Raw genomic sequence first — 17,262 nt, forward strand, 5'->3', positions numbered from 1 at the left:
TAGTTCACGGTGTATAATGAAGTGAAACGTACTCATGGATGAATTTCAAATAACATTTAAATTCTCATTGGCGGTGTACATACCGTGCCGCTAATGCTATTAAGTGAATCTAATCTGCTCTCAGTAAACAACATGCTACAAAACAAATGGAAACATACACACACGGCTGTGTAATTCTGTGTCACAAATGTCATGTCATGTCACAAGTATGTCACATTTTGACAGCTGTACAAGGAAAATGTGAGTTTAATTTAGCAAGGCAGCTTTGCATAGATAAGGCATGTTTGTATGTAAGATTTCTGAGTAAATGCGTGAGTTAACTTAAGATTGCTTAAAACAACCAATGGCAGTGAAAGGAATGGAAAAAAAGATTTACAGTGATGGACGCACATGATGGGAGCGATGGGGGGGGGGAGTCATCTGCAGGGTTGGTGGTGCGAGAATCGGGCCTGAGGAGGCTAACGTCACTGAATCACAATTTTGCTGACACAGGGGTTTCGTCCGCCCTCAGTGCCAGCAGAAATACAGTTAAAATACAGTTAACTTATTACACTATGTTAGCGTCTCATGAAGTGTTTGCCCCCTTCCTGATTTCTTATTTTTTGCATGTTTGTCACATTCAAATATTAGTCAATGCCAACACAACAAAAATGCAGTTTTTAAATGAAACTTTTTATTATTAAGGGAGAAAAAAAACTCCAAAACTACATGGACTTGGACGAAAAAGTGATTGTCCCCTCTCTGTTAAAACGTAACTGAATTGAGACTAATTGAGATTTATGAGCCATTTCTAAAGCTTTGGGACTCCAGCAAACCACAGCGAGAGACATTGAGTAAGTCATATGAAACTAAAACAAAAATTTTAGGTGAAAATATTGCTGTGTCATGAAAATAACATTTTAGTATCATCCCAGCTCTCTCTTATCATACATTCAATTTACTTCAGAATTTCCATCCACCCGATTTCTCTGCCACTTATCCTCATTGGAGCATTCAGGCAAGAGGCGGGGTAAACCCTGGACTGGTCGCCAGCCAATCACAGGGCACATATAGACAAACAACCATTCACACTCACATTCATACCTTAGAACAATTTGGAGTCACCAATTAACCTAGCATGTTTTTGGAATGTGGGAGGAAACCGGAGTACCCGGAGAAAACTCACACACACACAGGGAGAACATGAAAACTGCCCAAACAGAGATTCGAACCCCCCAATTGCCTCATCAGAGCAGCGACTGATTCAGTGTGAGCCCGGGGTTAAAACGTTTCAATATGCAAATGTTTGACTGCTGAAATCTGGTTGAAAAAAGATGGCGGTCCGGTACACATGGGAACACGGTGCCACTGTGCTAAAAGCAGTTTTGGGACTCTCTATTAAGGTTAGTGGTAGGTCAGACATGAGCTGCCTGAGCGGTGCACTTTATTTCTTAGTGTTTCTTATTGTGACGTTCACAGGGGAGTTGGAGTTTTTATTTACGCACATCCAGCAAACAAAAGCAGGTCATGGCGCTTGAGCAATTACACTGACGCTGCTCCATGAATATTTGAGGCTTTAGAAATAAACCTCAGAGATGTTCCTCCCGCCCTCAAGAATATATCCTCTAGTATCTTGAGTGCAATAAAACGTTGACTGGAACATGTTGAGTACAAACATTACAGCTTGTGTTTTTCTATTCATTTTGCATTTACAAAATACTTTTTGGCATTCTTTCTGTTCTTATATTCTCTGATGACATGCCAAGAAGGTATTTAAAACAAGGTGTCTACCCCTCGCTGAATGTGTTCCTTCATCACCAGAGTGAAGTACTCCGTAATAACGAGAGGAAATTGAGCGTGTCTTCCAAATGGAGACATTGACGTGTGTTTCCTGCCATAAACATCAACATTATGACTCAACTGACAAAGAAACCTGAAGGCGTGTAATTAAAATATCAACTGGAGAAAAGTTGTCGGTCAACAGAGAGAGCAAACAAAAAAAACATGTCATCACTGTGTATCTGATCGGGTTTCTACACACACAACATCTGGGATTTGTAAGAAAATATACAAAAAGCAAGATCGAAGGAATATTATTGACAAAAATAATTTTATTTTTTTAACTATGTTCAAATAATCTTAATTAATATACAATATGTACTACAAACTTGAGCTGTACTATATATAGGAAATTTGGCAAGTCACAACACACAAATATATTTAAAAAATAGCCGAAACTCAACCCCTGACCAATCACATCACAGCAGGCCTGGTATTGGAGGAGGCTGTGCAATCTGAGCATGTCGGCCAAGAGTAGAAGAATGCAGATTTACACAACTTAAGTATCTGGGTCCCACTGGAAAGAAAACGTGTATTTTTCCCTGAATTTCCCACCTAGCTAAGTTAGCTGCCGCCAGTGACAGCTAGGCAAAATGTGTAAACAATAGGTTAGGCAATAGGTTCGATAAGGGAGTGATCAAACGGGCTGGCATTGATTGGTGTAGCCAAGATGTCGAACTGAAGCCATTGAAGGGAGTTTTTTTTTTTCCAGAAATTGTCTGGTACTGGTACTGGTAATCGTCTGGTGGCCAATCAGTCGGACAATCCCGACTTTTTTGTTAACGAGATAACACTCTCACTGAAATTATTATTATTATCATTAAGTTCATTCATTCATTCATTTTCTACCGCTTATCCTCATGAGAGTCGCGGGGGTGCTGGAGCCTATCCCAGCTGTCTTCGGGTGAGAGGCGGCGTACACCCTGGACTGGTCGCCAGCCAATCACAGGGCACATATAGACAAACAACCATTCACACTCACATTCATACCTATGGACAATTTGGAGTCGCCAATTAACCTAGCATGTTTTTGGAATGTGGGAGGAAACCGGAGTACCCACGCATGCACAGGGTGAACATGCAAACTCCACACAGAGATGGCCGAGGGTGGAATTGAACTCGGGTCTCCTAGCTGTGAGGCCGCCGTGCATCCACTGGTGCACTGGTGTATTCCATTCATTCATTCACTGCCGTGTAGACCCTAAGTTAATATTGCTTATTTTAATGAATATAGAATAAATAATTGTACAAATTATTTACATGATTATGAAGGATTACGAAAAGTAGTTAAAATAAATATAATTAGATGATAAAATGTTGAAAGAACAGGAGATTAGTTGAATAGTTTTTACATAAAATGAAAGGTAAGAAACTGCTCTTAGCGTGTTGCAGTGCAGTTGTACACGACATCAAACAACAACCACAATAATAAACATATTGTTCAGTGAATACATCGCTGACAGTGCCAATTAAAAGAGAGAATTACTATCTTTGTAAAAGCTAACAGCTTTTGTATTGGATCTCATTAGCTGCTGCAGGTGTACCTAATGTTTGGCTTCCATCACAAGCAATTTGTGCCTCTTCTGCTGCTCTTCCTTTCATTACTTTAATCACCTCGGCAGTACAAGACTGGATTGTGCTTTTCAGCCTCCTTCAATCCAATTCATTAAGTCCGTTCCCCCCCGACGGCCCTTTTCGACCGTTAAAAGACTTTTTTTTGTCCAAGAAAATGAAGAACTGGCACAGAGGAGCAAGGTCAGACTGTACTTTTGCTATTATGCATATTAGATATTACGTCTCTTTTTTTTGGTCTCATTGGGTTTTCAATGTAATGAATCAGCCTCTTTCATTGTTTTCAAGAGGAACTCAACACTGCTGCTCCCACTGCTGAAAGCACAAACTGCTTCTTCTCCACCAAATTCAGAACCAAATTCTCTCATTTCATTCTCAGCGTCATTTCTTGCAGAAATGAGAGCTCTCGCTAGTGCTGTTGCATCTTGGGAAATGGGATCCGACGGCGGGAAAATGGGCTCATCATGTTGGTTACAGTTGGAGGCGCACTGACACTTCCATTATCTGCTGCCAGCGTGTTCCAGAAGGAAGGGATAGAAATTGTCGTGAAGGTCACCGCCAAGACAATGACAACAACCTTGATAGCACCGCACAAGAATAGTGCGTGAAGCCTTTCATTTGGATGGTGCCCCCTTTCAATACCCTTTAAATCCTCACCCTGCAAGCGGTAGAAAATGAATGAATGAATGAACCTTTTATATACATTTTACAGCTGAGTGGTTAGCATGTAGGCCATGCAGTCATGAGATCGCGAAGACCTGGGTTCGAATCTGCATGGGGATGTCCGTGTAGAGTTGGCAGGTTCTCCCTGTGTGTGCGTGGGTTTTCTCCGGGTACTCCGATTTCCTTCCACATTCCAAAAACATGCTTGTTAGGTTAATTGGAGGCTCCAAATTGTCCATAGGGCTGCACGGTGGTTGAGTGGTTAGCATGCACGCCTCACAGCTAGGAGACCAGTGTTCAATCCCACCCTCGGCCATCTCTGTGTGGAGTTTGCATGTTCTCCTCGTGCATGCGTGGGTTTTCTCCGGGTACTCCAGTTTCCTCCCACATTCCAAAAACATGCTAGGTTAATTGGCGACTACAAATTGTCCATAGGTACGAATGTGAGTGTGAATGGTTGTTTGTCTATATGTGCCCTGTGATTGGCTGGCGACCAGTCCAGGGTGTACCCTGCCCCTCGACCGAAGACAGCTGGGATAGGCTCCAGCATACCTGTGACCCTAGTGAGGATAAGCAGCAAAGAGGATAGATGAATTTATTTTACTACGCAGATCCACGATCTTGTTCTTTCTGTCACGACCATAGGAGAGTGGGAACCGTGACCCCGTCGGTCCGGTACAGCAACCACATTACTGCAGATGCAGATTCAAGAATGCCAGAAATTCTCTAGCACCAGGTGAAAGTTATCCATCACCTCCATGCATTGAGAACAGAGTTATGGCAAAGTGGGCATTTTGGGCCCTAAGCAGGTCAGCTTGGCTATCTGACACTATGTGGGCCTTCAGGATTTCTTCATTAGTGTATATAACCTCCTTAATGGCCTCCTCTTTGGCTCGGGAAGAAGGAGCACCATGTGCCTGCTGGGATAACGAGTTGTTGGTGGATCTGAGGACCTCATGGATGGTCAGTTGTGGCAATTATGGTGGCAGGAGCGTTCCTTACCGTTCAACCGTTCCTTATCTTTTTATGGGTCTCCTGTCTGACTACCTTCTATTTCGAAGTTGTGTGCTCCGACCTCCAAACAGCGTGAAAGTAGGTTGAGGGCACGCTCAGATTTGACAGATCCAAAAATCAATTTCCAAATAGAACTTGCCCTTTTGAGGCAGCTTGCATTTTCGTTCTGTACTTTTTCAACTGGCTGTCGTAGTAGTTGAAGTGCTTTCCTCCACCCTTGTCTTGATCATGGGGAGGTTAGCTTGAAGGTGAGCTGGAGTCAGCTTGAACATTCGAAAATGTTACAAAACAATCCCACTTTGACACCAAGAAAGAAATAACTATTGAGTTCATCAACACATGGAATTGACTTTTCGTGGCAATAAATCATAACAGAGCGTTACTGCAGTGTTTTTTTTTTTTTTCCAGAGCAGCCAGATTTGTGAGGCTGAATCATCTCTGACTCGACTCGATCCGTCTTTCAGCTCTGACTGTGATGTGAATAATTCATAGGCACTGCGGCGTGTGTCAGCCAACGCAGACAGGCGCCGGGCGTCACGGCGGCCTTGACTTTCGCACCAGTTTCCCGTGAAGAGGCGCGATTCAATTAGACGCGCTGAGAAGGAGCTGTAGCAGCTGGTCTGTCTTTCATTGCTGCGTTGGATAAATCAATAATAAATAATAAGAAGCGGTCAATAATACATCACCATCAAATGCACTCAAGAAATCTATTAATGAGGACTTGTATTGGCATTTTGACTCACAGGCTAAATAATAGAGTCCGTAATTTAGGGTGCTGTTGTTGTTCTGGGGCATCAAAGACAAACACCTGTAAATCACTGACCGCATTGCATTGTGGGAAAAGCCTCACTGTTAGGAGTGTAAAAGGAGTTGGCAGCATTGATGAGCAACACTTGTGAACATCCAGGTGATAAATTCCTTACAATTTGTGTGAAGAGGACGCAGAAGACTTCACTGATTACAGCGTGCTCTGCTCCCGCTTCCCCTTGGAGACCAGCATTTCATTCCTTTTATCTTTTTTAAGTCTTGTAGTCAGGCCCCTTCTGACAATCAAAGACGTTATTGATCTGTCTCGCAGATGAAACGACGAGCGATGTTTAAGCCTTTTACGAGTTATCGCTGTGCGCTTGTCGCACAGTTTATTCCAGCTCACTGCCAGCATGAGTGGTGAGGTGATGCGCCACTTTAGCATGAAGACATCCTCCTTGGCAGTGGATTTACATTCCAAGATCGTTTAGACCAGGGGTGTCCACACTTTTTATTCAGAAAAATCTGTTTTCGGGCTCTTACTCTGAAAGAGTGCACACTTTTTGTGTGCTTTTTTAACATTTTACCCGTATTATCAGGTGTTTTTAAATTATTCCTTACTTAAGGTGCATAATGTGTTTTGTGCAGGCAATTATAGGGAAGCTATTATGTTTTTTCCACTTTTATGACTCATAAATGTAGTTACAATGTTGTATCTTGTATTAAATGATGCCAAAATATCAGATAATGAGAGTTACGCATTTGGAAGTGAGCCCTGAAAGAAGTTTGGGATGGCTCAAAAAGCTCGATTTCAAAAGGCGTGGTAAAACTGCCTCTTTGTGATGTCACAGAGTGGAGGACTTCCTTATATGGTTCATAGTTAGGAAGCACTTTGGGCATGTGACCAATCACAGCCCGTAGGCAGGCCGTAGATGGAATAAATTAAAGGAAATACAGCGGTTATTGTGTGTACCTGCTCAATAGGTCAATGTTTTTCAACCTTTTTTGAGCCACGGCACGTTTTTTACGTTGGAAAAATTTTGTGGCACACCAATAGCCAACATTATTTGCTTCTTTCAGCTTTTTCCTGATTACAGACTCGCCACAGCAGATTCTTTTGATTTAACCAACAATGTTACAAAATGTCACCACTACCTCTCACGTGCATCACTAAGTCTATTAGAGGAACGAGGTAATCAGCTACGTGTTGCCACACGGACGAATATCTTTACACCAATGACACGCGACAATGACATAATATTTGCAGAAAATTATTAATACATGTTAGTTAAAAAAGTGATATTGAATAATTCCTCATGGCACACCTGACGATTTCTCACGGCACACTTGTGTGCCGCGGCACAGTTGTTGAAAATCACTGCTACAGGTGACCACAACTCTATACAAAGGGTCGAAAAATGAGCATAATCGGTCCGCGTTTAAAACAATTAACGTAGTTTTTTGGACCAAAAATCTGTGAATTAATTGGTCTGTGAATGCCAAATCATAAATGTGTGGGGAGCCACTGTATATTTAAGGACAAATCCTTGATCTTTGTGATATTATTAAATATTAGGATCAACATTTCAGCCTTTTCTCTTTGCATTGTGCTTTATTCCCCCATTTTTTGGTGTTTTTTGTTTTGTTTTATGAGCTTCACTTTGAACATTGTTGTACCACATGACATATGATGGATTGATTGATGCTGAAATGTCGACTATTGTGTTCGGAAAAAATTGTCAACATTTCATTGGTATTAGAAACTTTTCTTGTTGCAAAGTATAGTGGAACGGCTAATGACTAAGCTAACGCTGTGATTTTTGGTTGACTTCATCCATGCATTAATTTTCTCCAACTGTTCTGATCAAATTCAATTCATTCAATTCTTTTTGACTTTCAAAGCAGGAAGAAAACTCCTTTTTTGCAAACTTTTTAAAGCGAAATACAGAGCGTTTTATGAAATCACATTGATAGGCTCTAAGGAAAATACATTAGTGATTCAGAGTGATTCAGTTAACTATACTGCAAAAGTGTGTCATTTGTAAGACACAGAAGGGCTTCACCCACACAGTGCAATGTAGTGTAGTTGGCATATTGTGTATGTGTCTGTTTGGCTTTCCTGTCCTGTCACTTACGCTGTGTTTTTTTTTTATGTTACTGCTGTTGAGCTATCACACTCCCCACCGCAAACACCCCCACAGCAATCTCGCTGTCTGTCTTGTTGTTTTTGGATTGGTCTGCGTAAAAGCTTTAGCTACACAACCTCCACGTTCCTTTGGGGCGACGTTGCCATACCAACCACATGCTCATTGAGATGAGATTCTAGTCCCGTTGTCTTATTCCTTCCTCATTTGTCATCAAACAGCAACAGAATGGAAGGTGTCTTTGGAACAAAAAACGGCTATGACAACATTAACAAAACGCTCACAAACGGGAAAAGCGTCGGCATGAAAGCCAAGTTGTCACACAACAACAGCACGATGCTACGTTATGCATGGAATAGAGTTAGCTTATGTCAACAGATGTGACTTGAATCAAAGATAAAATGTGCTGCTTGTTCAAGAACGGGGGACGTGCCATGATGTTCAAAAGACATTGAAAGATCCAGGCTATGATATGCTGTGATGTATCACCGTCAGTCCTCTTATTTGAATTCCTTGGCTTTACTGAGCCTTTCTTTCCAAATTGACAATTCACTACCCAGAAGAGGATGGATTTGCATTGCAACTTCTGGTGCTGCATTTCTAGACAAAATATTAGGATTGTTTAGGGCTGTCAAATAACGGTCGTAAATGGTCGTAACTCATTTATTTAGTTAATTATGTTAAATTTTTTGGTGTAATTAACGTATGCGCACCAGAGCAAGCATGCCTCTCTGTTTTGAATGACGGTTGGTAGAAGCACAGTGGAGCATCCCCACACAATCATAGTGTGTTTCATAGAGTTTGCCGTTCTTTTGTAACTTCATTCTGACCTGAACACATCAGCGACAAACACAAGATGCCTTCAGGGACACATTCAGCTGTTAATACATGCACAAATGTATAATATATATAACCCTGTCTTGTCATTTATCGTTCTATTCATTAAATATAGTAAAAATGGACATAGTGTTTCTGATATACTTGCTAATAGTGATTATTTATGATTAATTTGAAAACTGTGATTAATCTGATTAAATGTTTTTTCTCATTTTACAGCTCTAGTTTTTATTCATAATACTGTAACTTTAAATTGTAAATTAAAAAAATTGTAATATTGGAGCTTTTTTAACTTATTAAGTATACCAAGTATTACAACTTTATTCTCATATAACAAAAGTCATAATATTAACACTTTGTATTTGTAATAAAGCTATTCTTGTAAAATTACACATTTTATTGTAATATAAGGATTTTTTTCTCTAAATACTGTGACTATTTTTCATAAAATTACAACATTTGTAGTATTACAACTTAATTAGAGTTAAGATTAGTTAAGATTTTTTTTTCTCACAATAGTAGGAGTTTTTACTATCACTTTAATCACATCACAGGCTATTCTCAAAATTAATCTTTTTTTCCTGTAATATTTGGTCTTTTTATAATATTGTGACGTTTTTCACAAAATTATAAATTAATTCTTGCAATACTTTTATTCTGATAGTATTTCAACTATCTATTTCAACTAACTATTGTATTCTCATACAATCAAAATGTTTTCTCTTTAATATTACGACTTTTTACTCTTCATATTTTTGTAGTATCAAAATTTTTTACGGTATGGTTTTCTGGTTATAATATGAGTTTTTACTTGCAATATTGCATCATCAACATCATCCTTGCAAAAAATATTTAAAACAAATTCTAAATACTGTGCAATTTATTTCTGTAATTTCATGACTTTATTCTCATCTTTTTTCTTGTAATACTGTGACTTTTTTTTCTCTTAATAGTTTGAGATTTTACTTGCAATACTGCTATTTCTTTTTCCACACAGAAATATTAAAAACTTCCTTTTCAAAATGCTGTGCCTTTTTCCCCATAATATTACAATTTGATTCTCATAAAATTTTCAGTGCTTTACAAAAAATAGTATGTATTTTTTTTCTGGTAATACTTTGACCTTTTCTCTTAATGGTATGAGGGTTTAGTTGCAATATTACAACTTTATAATACATTTCTTTTTCAAAATAAGGTGCTATTTTGTCTGTAATATTAAAATTTTAATCTCGTAAAATGTCACATTTTGCTTGTATTCCTTTTGTTTTTTTCTTGTAATTCTGTGATTTTTTTCTCTTAATAATTTTAGTTTTTACTTGTAATACTTTACTTTAGACAACTTTGTTCTCATAAAATTTGAATTTATTACAAATTATGACTCCGCCCCCCAAAATTCTATTCTATTCTATTTATTTCTCGTAATATGACATGTCTTTCTTGTGATACCAAGAGTTTATTCTAAAAATTATGTTGTATATCTTTGTATTTTGTTATTTTTTTCATTTCTTCTTTTCAATACAACTCCTTTGTAATCTGAATAAGAAATGGTTTAACACAGAGTTTATTAAGAAAGTTTATATAGACAGATGAGCCAATTAGAAAGATGCATGTTGTGACTGAAGAGGTGGATCAGACTCCATGTTTACACAGGGGGTCTTTCTCTTTTACTTGGAGCCAATGAGGCATATTCACAGACAAAAAAAACAAACAGGAGGACAGTTAGTGTGTGCTGTGACTCATTCATGCAGAGAACATATACCATAATGACTATTTTTGTCAGGCTCACTGCTGGATTCAGAAAGCAGTGGTGATCTGCCCTGCTGATGCTGTGGCATCATCACTGTGTTCCCTTGGTAACTAGAAGTGAAGGTGGCATCAGCTGGAGGCAATCCTCTATTTAAGCTCAGTTCCTGTTTTGTTTTTGTGTTGCAGTGTTCCCTCTGCAGCTATCATCAGTTTCGTCCATCTGCTCCCACCAGCTCACTCCTGACAACCGCAAGGCAGTCGTTGCCATGGAGAGGACAACGACCGCACGACCTCGGCTAATTAAATTTAGGTAACATTTCACAACACAGCGGCTCGCGTCTGCGCAGATGGTAAACTGCACGTGTAGCATCATTGGAGTTGTGCCTCCTGCAGAAGAGGCCGCTTTTTAAGGGTGTAATTGTAGCTTCTAACATCTGGGCCGATATCGATTTGATGATGATTAGACTGAAACTAACACAGCAAACATCATACATAGATCGTGCTGTGGCATACACTACAGCAGTGCTGCTCCCCAATTGGGGGCAGGAATGGTTTTGGGTCCCCTTGAAATAAACTATTGGGAAACTGGCAGTATCTATTTATTTATCTGTACGGTACAGACTGAGCGGAATGAGCGCGTGAAGCATATAAGCGTATGCTGCATGAAAGTGCTCCCCCCCAACAGTTGACCATGCCCCCCCAAGGGGACCAGCTCTGCTATTTGAGAGGCACAGCACTACACGGTGATGCGCTGTTATATAAAAAGATCTGGATGAGTAGTGTGTTCTCTAAAAACGGGGACAAGATAAAACCTTCTTTTGATTAATTGCAACGTGTTTTATGGCTTTGCACATTCAGTTGATGTAAGAGCGGTGCAAGACGCTCTCACGCCGTCCTGCAGGCATGGAATAGAAATGTGAGCAAGCGCATCGTTACTGCTTTTCTTTGTCAGAGGATGAAATAACTTTAAAGAATGTCCTCTTCAAGTTTGATGCTTCAAAGCAGCAGTGTAACAAACACATATGGCAAAGTGCCGTCTCCACAAAGCAACCATTGATTGAGCGCTGAGGGAAACATACAGCGGTTGAGCTTTGATATAAAAAAACAACAACAGAAAAACAGCATCTTGCAGTCACATAAAAATCAATAACTCGCTTGCTCTTACATGGAAGCATTTGGAGATCAACGTGTGAAAACGAACTGCCAGACAGGAAACATACATGTAACAGTTTGACCTTAGACCCCTTCCATCTCAGGTCCTCATATGTTTGCTTTCTTACCTCTGACCTTAGCTTCCAAACATCCTAAAATCTACTATACGGTTGTTCCTCGCAATATCACGGATCGATTATCGCTCCTTTGCTAGGTTTGTCAAAAATTCCTTAATTTCTAAACGATGTCTGTTCCGTGGTAGACTGTGGTCTTATTAGTCAAAACATATTGTAATACATGTGATGTGTAGTATTCTGGTCACTAGGTGGCAGTAATGACACAAAACAGCCAGTCATCCACTCAACACTTATATGGCTTAATGGCTAACTGGTTAGCGCGCTACTTTATCTCGTCTCAGGTTCCTGCAGCCCTGAGTTGCAATGTGATGTAAACAAAGAATAACAGAGTGTAAAGGTGACTATATAATAATAATAATAATAAATACATAAAAATAAATAAATAAATATAATAATAATAAAAATTTATTAATTATTATTATTATTAATTATAATAATAATAGTTATTATTATTGTTATTAATTATAATAATAATAGTTATTATTATTATTATTAATTATAATTATTATTATTATTAGTCATATTATAATTAATCTAATAATAATAATAATAATTATTATTATTATTATTGTTATATTAATTATAATAATAATAATGATAATAATAATAATAATAATAATTATTATTATTATTATTATTATTATTATTATTATTATTATTATTATTATTATAGCAGTTCTTTGGTAGGCTGCTGGACCTCATATTTGTACTTGTCTTGTATATTTCTTAGCAACCTTTTGAGTGTTAAGTTGCTGTGTGATGATTTTAGCGTTGTTTGTCGGGTGACACTGTGATCAGACTGGTACATTAAGTTATGACATCCTGTGATTTCCAGTTGGTAGACAGGCTCATTGTGAGTGTCCTTATAGCTTGTGATTGGTTCCTGCTAAAGAAAGCACTATTGTTTCGTCAATGACTCATGAGAGGCACAGTATTTAAAGACATAAGATATATGGTCTCATTATTGTGTCTGTTTTCCCTTAGCTTTGTAGAGATGAGGCGTTCCTGCGCCTGTCACTAATGCAGCGTTTTGTCAGCGCTGCCCCGAGCCTCACTGAGGGAGGCGGCGATGACTGACGGTATCGGGCCTTGTTATCACGGCTTTCTCAGCTGCTCAAGTCCTCTAATGGGACTCCCAGTGAGGAAAATGAGGAAGTGGCAGCACACTTTTATCTCTCACCTTTATCACCCAGTCGTGCAATTAAATCTGCCACATAATCCCAAGGCGGGATGAGGCAGGCCACTAATTAATGTATTAACAATAACCTGCCATATCATTAGGTACATGAAAATGTTTGTTCGCTTCCTGTGTGCCATTATTGCATAGAGACAGAAAATAATAATAAGAGAATGTGTAACAACCAATGTACAGCTTAACAGTGATAAAAGTATAAAGAATAAATCATAAAACACAAAATAATCAAATGGGAGTAAAAAAAAAAAGTTTATCTTGTGCAGAGATAAAGCAAAGAATAAAAGTTGTTCAAAAAGGATAAGTAAATACTGCAGTTAAAATCTGACAAAAACCTGAAATTCATAAATGTAAATAAAGAATTCATTCATTCATTTTCTACCGCTTTTTCCTCACAAGGGGTGCTGGAGCCTATCCCAGCTGTCTTTGGGCGAGAGGCGGGGTTAAATAAAGAATAACCTCTAAAAATACTCAAAGTACTTTGTAATAATTGGCATACAGTCCAGCCTCGCCACATCATGGTTCGAATTTTGTGCCTTTAGTCTCTCACGTTATTTCAAATATCCATCCATCCTTTTTCACTATTTAGTGCAGACTTTGTGTTTTCTTCACTCTTGTCACGGTTTTTGTAAAATAAATAAATGCATTCATGCTGTTTCGTGGTTGAATACAGCCTAGTATTAGTGGAAAATATGCTTATTCAAGCAAATTTTATGTATTCATTCATTCATTCATTTTCTGTACCACTTATCCTCATAAGGGTCGCGAGCATGCTGGAGCCTATCCCAGCTGTCTTAAAGCGAGAGGCGGGGTACACCCTGAACTGGTCGCCAGCCAATCACAGGGCACATATAGACAAACAACCATTCACACTCACATTCATACCTATGGACAATTTGGAGAAAATTAACCTAGCATGTTTTTGGAATGTGGGAGGAAACCGGAGTACCCGGAGAAAACCCACGCATGCACGGGGAGAACATGCAAACTCCACACGGAGATGGCCGAGGGTGGAATTGAACCCTGGAAAATATGCATATTTAAGCTAATTTTACGTATTCATTCATTTTCTGTACCACTTATCCTCACAAGGGTTGTGAGCATGCTGGAGCCTACCCCAGCTGTCTTAGAGCGAGAGGCGGGATGCACCCTGGACTGGTCGCCAGCCAATCACAGGGCACATATAGACAAACAACCATTCACACTCACATTCATACCTATGGACAATTTGGAGTCACCAATTAACCTAGCATGTTTTTGGAATGTGGGAGGAAACCGGAGTACCCGGAGAAAATTATTGCAGGTTTAAATTAGCTCCTGGGCGTAACCCACGACCAACCATTCTGCTCCTTTTCCAGCAATGGAACACATTTACTGCGACATACACAAACATAAGTTTTATTCATGTGTCAATAATAATAGTACGTGTGTGACGTGAAGCATAACCATAACCTCTAAACAGAGCATGTGCCAGATTTAGAATGTGGCACGCAGTCGTGGCTGTATTTGTTGACAGTCTGGGGATTTGTTTAATCATATCTCAGCATGCTGATAGATCTTCTCCCGTTTCCTATCTATACGTGCTGAGAATTTCAATCACATCCACCCCTCGCTCCCCAACCCCCAATTTCCTCAGGGTTTGAAATGAATAAGTTAGGCTGTTAATCACATCTGACTGTGTCTCTATGGCATGATATTTATTTTATTTTTTTTGGTTTGTGTCAGTGAACAGCTAATCTTTATGGAGATTAAAAGTGAGACTCTCTTTCATCGTCACTTTAAAGTAGAAATATCAGTTCCCCCGCGTTATGCAAGTTCTGACTGCTGGGAGATTTAAGCTATGCTGCACCAACACACGAGGAGTTTATTCACATCATTTTTACAATTTATACTGCGTATCAAATATTTATGCATACCTGTTTGTACAAGTCATGCAGCACTTTTTCTCTTTGAAATCCAGACGGATAGCTTTAGCTAGGTTTACAGGAGAGTAAAATGAAATACAATGTAATTCATTAAATGCCCTCTCTTTTTGTCCCCTTTAAGATTAATATGGGTTTATTTGTATTTTGCATTCCATCTATCTGTCCATCCATCCATCAAGATACACAAAGAAATATATCCTCTGACCATAGCTTCCAAACATCCTAAAATCTACTATACGGTTGTTCCTCGCAATATCACGGATCGATTATCGCTACTTTGCTAGGTTTGTCAAAAATTCCTTTATAAACGATGTCTGTTCCGTGGTAGACTGTGGTCTTATTAGTCAAAACATATTGTAATACACGTGATGTGTAGCATACTGGTCACTAGGCGGCAGTAATGACACAAAACAGCCAGTAATCCACTCAACACTTTATGGCTTAATGGAAATATATCCTTAATGAGGAAATAATTACTATTGCAAGTTAATGCTTGTTGAGGTCCTTCAGGGTAGTGTACTAGGACCCCCATTTTTCATTGTGTTTTAACATTTTTTGTGTTTTATTGTATGTATTACAAAATATTTAGCCAAAACAGTAATCCTTTGCCACTTTCAATTTCACAGCCTAACTCTACCACGTTTTTTAAAAGAATATTTCAATTAGTCGTAGTGTTTCGTAGTGGAACACATACAGCCTATTATTAGAAATCTGCATATTGAAGCAAATCTTGTGTCTTTTTTATGGCCAAAATTAAGCATTTTCAAACGTTAAAAATTGATAAATTAACTAAAATACATATATAAGGCATTCAGAAGATGCATTCAAATACGCTGTGAATAATATGTATTATATACACTCTTCACCAGGTGTCAGTAATGTTACTATAATGTTCGGTGACATTTTATTGTAACGCAACAGGAACAATGCTGTGCTGTTGATTTTGCCAGATCGGTAGGGAGACGTGCTATTTTTCTTGTCTATCTACTCAAGTCCTGAACTTTTGTTCCCACGTGCTCATATAATGACTGTCCTCCTACTGTGACCTACAGGAGGCAGCAATGCATATCCATAATGTCACATTTCACGCAGATATAGGGCAGCCAGACAGATAGAAGCCGAGATAAATGCCAGATTAGAGCAGAGCTGGTGAGGAAATAAATCGATGGACGACTCCTCCAGTTTAATAAAGCGAGTAGAAACCTGAGAAAACGAGAGACTGATGTAATCTTAGCGGCACCTCTGACAGGGAATGGCTGTAATGCAACTCCGAGGCTTTTGCGCTCACTGTCTCATGAGGTTGGACAATAAACGCACAAAGCCAATTGAACTGGGAGGAATGTGAGAATGTGGAATCCCTCCTGCATCAAAATCTCGTGGAGGGGTTATCTGTTTCTGCTGCATTCACGGCTCCTGTGTCCTTTCAAACGGAATGCAAATTGATCCCATGTGAAAGGGGATTTTTTGTGCTTCCCTGTACAACAATTTGATTACAAAACCAATCGATTTACGGTTTAGTGAAATGCGCATAAGAATCCCTGCTGCTGTTTCAGTCTAGACAGCCAGCCCACATCTTTATCCGTGTATGAAACACTACAGGATGTACACAATATGGACAACAAATCTTAAAATCTGCATTTAAACCACAAAGAAGAATCAGGAGATATTATTTAGTGGCAACAGTCACGTATCAAATATTCAAGATGATATTGTTTCTGCCCCTCAAAGTGAGTGATTAAGGTCCACCATCATAATTAGTCATTAATCCAATCCATATACCTGCAAAGATAGCTACCGTCGTCCTTGGAAGCCCTAAGGGCAGACTGTGGCCAGCAATAAAAGGACTAAAAATAGAGAAGGGCATTATTATGTATGGCAGGTAGGCGCTGTGTATGCAAGCTATTCAATATCCATGTTTCAAAGAGTGGAGCAAAATAAATTAGACCATGACCATTAGGTAATGGTTTGCTTTATGCATAGTTTTAGCTGTTTGAAAATTTACTAGATCAGCAAATTTTAAAAATTGTGACTTTAGAAAAAAATGGTTTGTATGTTCCCTATAAATGACACTATGACTTATTATTATATATATGTGTGTACATATATATATTAGGGCTGTCAAAGTTAACAAAAGTTTCCTTTAACAGCGACAATTTTTTTGACTCGCTATTAACGAGCGCTACTCGTGTTTGACACTCGGCCCACACCGTAGTTTGATAGAAGCACGATAACTCTGTAGCCACAAACTGGAACAAATATTGAGCAGAAATTGAGAAAAAAGAGTATTTTGATTGGTAAAGTTAGCTTCAAAGCCC

At 38.9% G+C, this 17,262-nt stretch overlaps 1 protein-coding gene across 3 annotated transcripts in view; it reads left to right on the forward strand.

Annotated features, from left to right (window-relative positions):
• The window catches only part of LOC131140760 (protein delta homolog 1), a 55,565-nt gene that overhangs the window by 27,889 nt on the left and 10,414 nt on the right, over positions 1–17,262 (forward strand). For 2 of the 3 annotated variants that reach the window (XM_058091469.1, XM_058091470.1), the window contains exon 3: positions 10,728–10,851. In XM_058091469.1, coding sequence (XP_057947452.1) covers positions 10,728–10,851 — 124 coding nt within the window. Of the gene's footprint in view, positions 1–10,727; positions 10,852–17,262 lie in introns of those variants that run through there. The other variant, XM_058091472.1, reaches the window with a different exon arrangement.

This window comes from Doryrhamphus excisus, chromosome 13 (genome assembly GCF_030265055.1).
Source record: "Doryrhamphus excisus isolate RoL2022-K1 chromosome 13, RoL_Dexc_1.0, whole genome shotgun sequence".
Classification (NCBI taxonomy): domain Eukaryota; kingdom Metazoa; phylum Chordata; class Actinopteri; order Syngnathiformes; family Syngnathidae; genus Doryrhamphus; species Doryrhamphus excisus.